This window comes from Phocoena sinus, chromosome 20, assembly GCF_008692025.1.
Source record: "Phocoena sinus isolate mPhoSin1 chromosome 20, mPhoSin1.pri, whole genome shotgun sequence".
Taxonomy (NCBI): Eukaryota; Metazoa; Chordata; class Mammalia; order Artiodactyla; family Phocoenidae; genus Phocoena; species Phocoena sinus.
Genome location: NC_045782.1, coordinates 6312810 through 6323476, shown reverse-complemented (window position 1 = coordinate 6323476; position 10667 = coordinate 6312810). Strand labels below are relative to the sequence as shown.

At 49.9% G+C, this 10667-nt stretch overlaps 1 protein-coding gene across 1 annotated transcript; it reads right to left on the bottom strand.

Moving 5' to 3' along the window:
* Nucleotides 1-494: 494 nt before the first annotated feature.
* Nucleotides 495-10369, bottom strand: PIRT (phosphoinositide interacting regulator of transient receptor potential channels). Its single transcript, XM_032616230.1, has 3 exons — nt 10357-10369; nt 10233-10267; nt 495-986 (listed from the first exon to the last, which is right to left on the bottom strand). The coding sequence occupies exons 1-3, from the start codon at nt 10367-10369 to the stop codon at nt 495-497; spliced, it is 540 nt and encodes a 179-aa protein (XP_032472121.1).
* Nucleotides 10370-10667: the final 298 nt, after the last annotated feature.

The following is a 10667-nucleotide window of genomic DNA, read 5'->3' as shown; positions in this document are numbered from 1 at the left end:
GGCAGACCCAATGGTCAGAACGTCCCTTCCCTCTGCGAAGGACCTCCGTTGGTCAGTTTGGGTTCTAGAAGGAAGCAAATGCAGAATCCAGTTCAGGCACTCAGATATGTAAACAGGAGGTTCTTCTTGGGGCATGGCCCACCTCAAGGAATTTCCCAACATGCACAGCACTTGGCAGAGAGCGTTAGATGAGTGACACCTGGATGCACAGGCTGGGATGAGAGCCATGAAAGGCGATGGCCGCGGCCAGGATCTGAGGGAACATCAGTGATAACAGAGAGACTAAATGAGATCATCCCGCGGTACCTCCCAGCTGCACGGAGGGCGCAGCCCCGAGCTCGCTCTTTTCCACGGGGCCCAGGAGAGGGTTTGCCTGCATCAGTTTTACGGAAGACTCCACCTCTCAAGGGGCTGGGGATGTTGGATGTTGGTCATCACGTCTTCTCCTGGTCGAGGTGGCAGGGTGATGGGGAGGACAGAGGGCGAGACCATCATCAGCGATTCAGGAAGAAGGACTTGAGGCTCTGGAAGAAAACTGACTTCTGTCTCTGCTTCTGTTTCTTTCTGATGATGGGCACCCACACCAGCCCGCACACCAGCATCATGAGTCCCAGAGACAGGAAGGCGGGCCCTGTCATCTTAAGGACCTGGAGGCTCTTGTCACCCAGGTTCAGGGTGTAGGCCAAGCAGGTGATGACCACACCGAACAGGAGGACTGCACCGCCCACGGACATGATGACGATGGGCTTGCGGTAGATCTCCCAGTTACTCCGGGTGGTGGGGGTCCAGACAGACTCACTTCTGGAGCTGATGCACAGGGAGCTGGCGGTCTGGCTGGGCAGCAGGTCCTTGGATTCTGGAGACTTCTCGTTGACCTCCAGGTCCTTGGGGAGAGCCTCCATGGTCACGGCTCCCAGGACCGGGCACCTGGTACCAGCACCGGTTAGAAGCAAGGACGAGGCCAGAGGAATCCTCGCACAGCCTTCCTGTTCTCAGCATCTGTCTCCAGCCTGGCTCTTAGTGGAGGGCAGTGCAGGGTTTTTGTGCTGAAGCTAAAAGAAAAGCAGATGAGATCCACATAAATAAGAAGCCACTCAAGGTGGTATTCTTTTTCCTTGTGAGAGATAAATATTATATCACTCCGATCAACCGCTCTTATTGTTTAAAGTAGGGAACAGTGGTGGCCTTTAAGAAAACAGGCAAAAGCTACAGTTTATGAAGTGGCATCTTATTTTCAGACCCAGCCGCTTTCTTGCTGTGCGGTCTTGAGTGAGTTACGGCCTTGGTCCTTGGCTTCCCCTCCAGTCCCTCCTCCCGGGGCCCCAGGTTCTTCCTCTTCTTTGCGGTCTGGCCAGCTCAGGCCCCACTCAAACAGCATTTACTACTATCCCTCTTTGGGAGCGGGACGGGAGGGATTTCTTTCCACAGCAGCGAGTTTCCTGGGAAGGTGGGCTACTCAATCCCAGTCACAGTGGGCTCCAGACGGGGTGAGAGGTGGGAGGGGTTGCATTCGGAAACCAGGGTATCAGGATAAAGGAGATGGTGTGTGAAGCTGGTGGCTCCCAAGCCCAGCACTCGAACCTGCTGCTTCCCCTCTATCAAGACGCCTCTAAATGTGGAAGGGTCCTGTAGTGAGCACACTCTCCTTCCACACTTCCTGCAATGCTCAGTTCCAAGTAACTTCCTCAACTCACCCCTCACAGCAGCTCAGGCCTGGACCACTGGGCCAGCGCTCCCACTTTGCCGAACAAGACCCCTTCCCTGCGTCCCAGGGGGAATAGGAATTGTAGAATCGCCACGCCTTCAGAATGTGGATATTTACATTCGTGTGTGCTCCTCTAGAGAGAGGATATTGGGATCTCTGCTTCCGAAGACTTTGGAAAATACGACGACGGGCTTTTATAAGTACGGGCTCACAGGTGTCCCGCTGCTGCCCTGTGGGTCCCGAGGAGTATTTGCGTAAGTGACGTCAACACTTTTAAAGTGATCTCTCCTTTTCTCCTGCGGGCTCGGTGGGGAGAGCAGGGCTTTCGAGGCGTGTGGTGAAATCCTAGCCGGGGAGCTGGCGTTGGTTACTGCAACCTGGTTTCTCCTGTGGGGTTTTGACGTCTTTGGTAGGACGGTCTCTCCAGGTGGCCCTTTCCCCACTTGGCAGCAAATCCCAGGGCAGAAGCGCCTGCTGCCTTCAGATGTTCGGGGTGTTGTGTTGGAGGAATATTAATGGGAAGGCACGAGTCTCAGTTGTGCCCGAGGATCACCGGGCTGGGTGGGGAAGGACCAGCTCCCGGGAGAGCTGCCACTGGGGTGCGAGGCAGCCGCAGCAGATGCAGGGAGGACGGCTTCCTGGATGTTGAGTGAGAGGTGCAGCCAACTGCGCCTTGCTGGCCGCATGTAGCGCATGCTCTTTGGCCCTGCCAGGAGGTCGCTCATTTATTCCCCTCTTAGGAGGGCAGAGGCTGAGGCCCAGTGAGATTTAGGATCGTGGCCCAAGCCTCCCCCCAACTTCATAGGTGGCTGTGTTGGGATCCAGGCCAAGGTTTTTGGACTCAAAGCTCATTGTACTAGACCGAGCTGGTCAGAATGATCCCTGAGGGTCCTTCCACTATGACAAGGCCTGAGTTTTTCACTTTAGGGCTGCATCCTGCAGTAGAGTAACCTCTCACTGAGTAAGGACTGACAGAGGCAAGGAGTTGTATAGGGAATCACTCTACAATGGAGAGAGAACACTGATAAGTTTTTCATAATGGTACATTTATTTATTTAAAGAACTGTTTTTACTCTGAGATAATGTCTTCCTTCTTTTATTTTGGCATTGGAATATTCATTTCATGAAACGGCTGTGAGGGAAGATGATCATTGGTTTTGTTGGTATCTGTACTGGCCAAGATCAGAAGTCAGTCATCCTGTGTAGATGTCTATCTACTTTATCTGTCACCTATCCATCATCTATCTATCTATCTATCTATCATCTATTTATCTATCTATCTATCATCTATCTATCTATCTATGTAAATTGTAATACCTCACAAAATCCCAAAGAATGGGAACCTTTCATTTAGTGGCCTTACTTAGGAAGAGGGCGGGTCCTTGGGACAGTGAATCGTCGGGGGGTTCATCTTCCGGGCAGTGACTGGAGGAGAGCACTTCTCCTCCCTTGAACAAGGCTGAGCTCTGTGCCTGCTCCCCCCACCCCCGCCCCTACCAGGCAGGAGGTGGCAGCAACTCTAAACACAAGGGGCAGGCGGGGTTGGCTGTGGGGTGAACGCCATGCTGGGTTCCTTCACGGTTGCAGCACGTCACTGAGCTTACTTGCAGGGTCTGGTGTGACAGAAAGATCCAGGTCTCTGACAGAAGAGGGACCGCTGTCTGAACCCACCGGAGACTCACTGGTCACATATATAGAATAAGGATAACGGCATGTCTGCCTTATAGGGCAGCGGCGACTGTCAGGTCTCACAAGACCCCACTTCATTGTGTGATATGTTACAGGAGTTTAAGACATGACCCTGGTTGCTATTATTATTGCAATAGTTATTTTCTTTCTCGGTCCCTGTTTTCTCATCTGTACAATAAAGAAGTTAGGCTGAGGGACTTCTGAAACTATTTTGTATAGGTCCATAGGTTGGTGAATCAAACTCAAATTCTGAGAACCCAGGTTTCCTGAAAATCACCATCTCAGGGGCAGTACGAGTTTTTTAACATTTTACTGAAGTCCTAAAAGGTCCGATTTCTTTTTCTGATACCAGGGTTTCTCAACAGTGGCACTACTGACGTTTGGTAGCCAATAATTTTTTGCTGCAGGGGCTGTTCTGAGCATTGTGGGATATTTAGTAATATCCCTGGCCTCTACCCACTAGATGCCAGTAGCAAACCCCTCCAGTCATGATAGTCAAAAATGTCTCTAGACCTTGCCAGGTGTCTCCTGGGGGCAGGATCAATCTGGTGGAGAAACTCTGCTCCTAGTTTTCAGACTGCCTCAGGGCCTCTGCTGGTTTATACACCTCCTCTACCCAGCAGCCCCCCTCCACCGGCACTCAGCAGGTGCTCAAAGGGCTTGGGCCTGATGCTGCAGTCCTGTGGGGTGGGGAGCACGTAACCCCTGGGGAGCTGGTTCAGTGAGAGGAAGCACACTTCCAGGTCCTCAGTTCCTGCGGGTTTGGTTTGTCTGTCTCAGAGGATCCCTCACTTCCCGCAGTGGGTGGACTTGTCCACTCAGACCCTCAGAAAGTAACCTTCTTTGGAATAAGAGTCTTCGCAGCTGTAATTAACGGAAGGATCTCCAGGCGAGCTCATCCTCAAACAGACAAGTCCAAGAACCTGCGTCCTTGTAGAGAAAGGAGAGGAAATGTGACACACAGAGGGGAGGCCACGTGAAGATGGAGGCCGTCGGTGAAGTGATGCCCCTACAGGACAAGGGCGCACGGCGGGAGAGAGGATGGGACGGACTCTCCTCAGAGCCTCTGGAAGGAGCAACTCAGAGGACACCTTGATTTTTTCCCTTGTGACCGAACAAACTTCCATTGTTTTCAGTGTCTACGTTTGTGGTACTTTGTTATGGAAACCCTAAAACAGGAACACACTGACTGTCGGTTAATGTCCCCACACCTCAGAGGTGGCCGAGGACCGAGGGCCCGAGGGGCTGAGCTGAGAAGAGCCAGTGGAAGGCCCGAGGCTCGGGCCTCCTGGACTAAACGCAGATTTGCCTGTCGGCTCAGCCCCCAGGGCAGCAACTTGAGAAGGGAGATTGGGTCCTTCTCCCCCGCTCTGGAGGCCGCGTCTGGGGTGTCAGGAAGCAGAGGTAGTGGGTAGAGATGTATTTGTAGCACAGAACTAGCGACAGACAGGCCACAGGCTGGTGTGGTGAGGGGGCACTGGTCTGGGGCTACACAGCATGAGGAGTAAAGAATGAACCGCACGCCTGTCCATGCAGGACCCCAAACATTGACGCTGAGCAAGAGAGGCCAGACACCTCTTCCATTTACAGAAAGTTCAAAAACATATAAGACCATCTATGCCATTAGAGGTTAGGACAGTGGTTACCTTCAGTGGGGATGGTGGCTGGAAGGGGGACGTGATGGAGACTTTTGGGGTGCCATCGTGCTCTGACTCTCGATCTGGCTACAGCCAATTACATGGGCGTGTACCATTTGAGCTGTATACCATGATATGACCGCTGAAGGAAATTTAAAAATATAACTAAATGCAATATGTTCATTATTTGGATTCTGACTAGAAGAAACCAATTGTACATTTCGAGATAATTTTAGGGAAGTTTGAATCTGGATTGGATATTAGACGACGCTGAGGATGTAAAATTTGTATTATGACGATATTGCGGACACAGAAGGAAGCGTCTTTATAGATATGGAGATACATCTTGAAACCACGTACAGACACGAATTGTCATGATGCCGTGATTCACATGGAAGCATCAAACTCCAGCTCAAATATGACAAAATGTTAAAGGTTATGAAATCCCGGTGACGGATACACATGGAAGTTCATTATATTATGATCTCTACATTTACGTATGTTTGCAAACGTTTGTAATAAATGAGGCACTGAATATACAGATGGACGGTGACCAGACATGTATAAGAACAGAACTCTGACCCACAACCTGCGGCAACCAGCCCAGGAAGCCACCCCATTATCTACAATAACTGGCACAGGGAGCCAGACTACAATCTGTAAGTAAGACTTCAGGAAGTCAGAACGCCTTCCCTAGTAACCAGCCCCACAGGCCAAACAGTAACTGAGGACAACTGCTTTTTGACAAATACACCAAAACAGTTGCATGGGGAAAAGAAAGTCATTTCAACAGATGGTGCTGGAATAACTGAATATTTATATGGAAAAAAATGAAACTTGTCTTCACCTCATACCATCAACAAAAAATGAATTCGAGATGGATCTTGGACATAACCTGAACATAAAAGCTAAAACCGTAAAGTTTTAGGACAAAATATAGGAGAATATCTTTGTGACCTGGAGGTTGGCAAAATTTCTTAGGACAGAGAAGGCAATAACCGAGAAAGAAAAAGAAAATCAATAAATTAGATTTCATCATAATTTAAAACTCCTGCCTCATTAAAAGCTACTGGGAAGAAAATGAATAGGCAAGCTATGGACTGGGAGAAAATTTTAGCAAAATACATATTTGTCGAAAGATTTGCATCTGAAATACATGTGATTAGTAACACAAACAGCCCAATTTTAAAAATGGGCAAATGATTTGGACGGACCCTTTACAAAGGAAGACAAATAGATGAAGAAGAAACCCAAGCAAAAGGGCTTGAGATTGACATTCGACAGGAAATACAAACTAAAACCACAAGGAGATACAGCCACACGCTCACTAGAATGGCTAAAATTTAAACATCTCACAATACAAATGTTGGTGAGAGTGGGGAACAACTGGAGCTCGTGTGTACTGCTGGTAGGAACGTAATATGGTACAGCCGCTTTTCTTACAAAGTGAAACATACGCCTTCCCTTTGAACCAGCAATTCCACTCCTAGATATTTCTTTGTCCAAGATAAATGAAAACCTATGTCCACCAAAGACTTGTTTAAGAATATTCATAGCAGCTTTGTTCATAATAGCCCAAACCGCAAAACAACCCAATGTCCATGAACAGGAGAAAAGGTGAACACATCTTGTATATTCACACAATGGAATGCTACTAAACAATAAAAAGGAACAGACTTCTGATACACACACAGCATGGATGAGTCTCATGGACATGATGGGTGAAGGAAGTCAGATATAAATGAGTACATATAGTGTATGTTTCCATTTATATGACATTCTAGAACCTCCTAGGAACTAAGCTAAGGTGACACATCTCAAAACAGTGGTTGTAGGGGTGGGGAGGAGCTAACTGGGACCTTCTGGGGTCAATGGAAATGTTCTATCTCTTGATATCGGTGTGGGTTACATGAGGGACCCATTTTTCAATATAGTACACTAAGATTTGTGCATTGTGATGTGTGTAAATTATACCCTGCAAAAAAAAAACTGTAAAAAAATGTAATAATAATAATAAAGGGGGTCAGGCTGGAGAGCAGGTGAAAGTATAGTTAAACCAAGAATAGCAGAATGTTGATAATGGTTGAAGTCATATGATGGAACTTGGGGATCCAGGGTAGAGGTGAGGGCAGGAAACACATTACCCCGGAAAAGGAAAGTAGGGGCATGGGCAGGGGCAGAATGACCCCAGAATAGGGCAGAGATGTTAAAGGGAAATCTGTGAGGTGAGAGAGTCACCTGGCCCTTATGGGAAACACCATGTGCTGATTCTGAGGAAAAGGAGATCCTGAAAGAAAGAGAAGGTGCTTCTTTGAGAAATTGGGATTTGGGGACAGAAGATGGAGATGGAGGAAGACGTGGAGATGGAGGTGGCGATGGAGATGGATATGAGAGATTGAGGTGGAGGTGAAGATGAGAGGTAGAGAGGGAGATGAAGTTGGAGGTGGAGATGAAGGTGGAAGTGGCGGTGGAGATGAAGATGGAGGTGGAGATGAAGATGAGATGGAGGTGGAGATGGAGATGGAGATGAGCATGCAGGTGGAGATGAAGATGGGGATGGATGTGAGAGATGGAGATGGAGATGGAGGGAGACAGAGAGGGAGAGGAGAGAGAGAGAACAAGAATTTCACCATTTTCACCTTGTCTCTGTAAAGATACCATCCCTTGAAGGAAAACAGACTTTCAGGGAGCCAGGAGGCCCAGGGCAGAGCAAAGACTGGGTTCGGTTGGCCAAACAAGTATGTACAGAAGGGACCGTCTCTTGATCTTGTTAGAGCTGGTCTCCTTATCTGTCTTGTGTTTGTAATTGGCCAGGTATTCGAAAACCCTGTCTGCAGATATCCACTGAGTGTTTGCCCTTTGACCTTGTGTCCCCCAGGTTGCTACACAGCACTCGGCTCACAGCTCTCCCCAACACTGCAGCAAACACGGTCTGAGCAGCCCCCGTGTCTGCCCTCTGCTAGATGCGGAGCTGCAGACACAACTAAGAAGATGACGTCCCTCTCCAAAGAGGAGCTCCAGGCGTCCCCATTTGCCCGCTCAGTGGTGTCTCTGACAAACAAGGTAAAGTGATGTCTCAGATGAGAGGGGAGAGAACAGCAGGAACTTTCCGGCTGTTTCTCACGTACTCATATATTCATCCGCCAACAGCTGGTTGGGTGGGGTGTGTGGACCATGAAAGCTGGCAAGCAACAGTGAGTGTCCAGGAGAATAGGGAGCAAACACTTTTCCCTCCGGTAGAGTCTCGAGTGTCTGAAATGCACCACTTAAATGGGGCAGCAGTTGCAGGGCCGGGCCTGGGGCTTCCTCAGCTTTCTATGCGCTCCAGCAGGTAGCTCAGCGCCTGGCTGGGGCTTAGGACTTGCCAGACATTTGTGAAATGATTCATCAAATAGGGGAGCTGCCGCAGGAAGGTTCGGCACGGCAGCGTCAGGTCGCCATTGCTGTTCCTCTCCATACAACTGTCAAGTGTGCCCTGTGTTCTTAGAGCCGGGGTGGTCAGATGGGACTGGCTAATGAGGGGGCAGGAGAGGCAGCTGTGAGGACACCCTCTGACCTGTTCCCCAACCCCTTTCCCTCCCTCCGTGCTCTCTGATGGATAGACACCTCACCAAGTCTGGTTGCCCTCCACTGGCTGGCCTTCCTGAAGTCTTCAAGGTCCCCCAAGCAGCTTCTCCAAAGGAGAAGCAGCACACAGTGTGTTAGGGGAGCGTCGACGCTTTTCATACAGTAACAATAACTGTCATTTCTCGGGCTCTTCTTATGGGCTGGGAACCAGGCTGAGTGCTTTATCTGCATTGTGTCCTTTAACCCTCCTGACAAGTCACTGAGGATGGGACAGTTATTACCTCATTTTGCAGGTGAGGAAACAGGATCAGAGAGGTTAAATGACTTGCCCAAAGTTACTCAGCAGATGAGTAGTGAACCAGGTTAGAAAGGGGAGTTTTGGAGCCTGTTTGGCTCCAGAGCCTGGGTTCGAGTCTATCCTGCTCCCCTTTGGGACGGTTTTGAGGTTTTGGGTTTTTCTTGTTTTTTTTTTTTAAACTGGAGGAACAGTGAATGGAGAGCATATTTGAAATGGGAGCACTGGCCATGCACAGAATTGCAGGGGTGGCTGCTTTGGGTGAGGGGTTAGGCCGGCCCTGATGGGTGGAGCTGCTGAGGACATGGGGGCTGAAGCCGGGGGCCCTGAGCTGTAGCCAGCAGAGCAGCAAGAGGCCTGTGACATAGGCCACAAAGCCACTACCACCATCATCCCAGTGGGGCACAAAATGCCTTCACACCTGCCTTCTTCACCTGGAGCATCTCTTCTAATAGCTCTACTACGATGGTACTCTTATTATCATTCCCATTTTACAGATGAGGAAATTGAGGCTCAGAGCTGCCTGACCCCAAATCCTGGTCTTTATACTGCACTCTGCTTGCTCAAGGATGGAACCTGCCCTTCCCCTTCACTACTATATTAATAGGTTGCCAGATTTAGCCAATAAAATGACAAGATGCCCAGTTAAGTTTGCATTTCAGATAAGCAACAAATGGTTTTTCTTATAAGACTGTTCCAAATATTGCCCAGGACATCCTTATACCAAAATGTATTTGTTGTTTATGAGAAATTCAAAGGTAACTGGCATCCTTGTAATGTATCTGGCAACCCTGATATCATAAGAGGCCCCACTGTGCTTGGGTCTGGAGTTATCTGTCCCTTCCTAACCTTCTCCTCCCTGATAGGAGCTGGACTATTCTGGGAATTGCAAGGACCGAAAGCAGGGGAGAGCGGGCACATGTCTCACAGCCAGGAGGTGGGCCCAGAGGGAAGGGTCGTCTGGTGGGAGAACGGGGGCAGGTTGCGAAACACAAGTGATAGAAATAACACAGTTCCTGAGGAAGACCCCAAGCGTGGGTTTGTATTTGGAATTCCTGAGATGTGGAGGGTCTTGCTCTCTCCCCACTGGAGTCCCCACAATGCCTCACCCAGCTGTCACTGCGAGTGGCTGCCCTCCCCGCAGCAAGACATTCGGTTGGTGACCCCATCCCTCTGATAAGGTGAGTGGTGCCTAGTGCCTGAGCTGTTAAAGCAGAGGCCAGAGTGTTTCTGAATCTTCTGCTGCTGTCACCAGGGCACCTGTCTGTCACCTGCCCACAGTGCGTCTAGGAAGGGAAGTTCTCCAAAGGTCACACTCCACCTAGACAGTGCCACTCACCTTGCTCTTCACATCACGCAGCCGGCGCCCAGGCCCTGCCCGGTTACAAAGTGGAAAAGGTAGCCAGGTGATAATGTCTGCTTTTACCTGGGGGTATGGTCCCCGTGGCACACGTCTGCCCTACCTGTTTTGTCCATGTTTATATATGCCAGCCTCGTTTCCCCTTTCTGACATGGAGCCTGCCCCAGCCCGCATGCTGCGACTTGTTTTCCTGACACCTGCCCTGGTTGCCTGCCACACCTGCAGCTGGGAGGGATGGACCCACAGATGCTGAGGTCTGATGTGGGATGCCCAGGAGGACGGTCTGGGTGTGAGGTCCCGCCCATGCACTCCAGGATCTGAGGGTGGCCTTGCACCTCGACGTCTGGCTTTTTTGTTCCTGCCTCTGTCGAGGTTTGGGAGGGTGGTTCCTGCCCAGCCCTTTCCGCCAATGGC

Coding starts and splice junctions, on each gene's coding strand:
- PIRT (XM_032616230.1), bottom strand. Junction 987..10,232: donor TGCGTGATGTGAAGAGCAAG/GTGAGTGGCACT, acceptor TGCTGAGAACAG/GAAGGCTGTGCGAGGATTCC.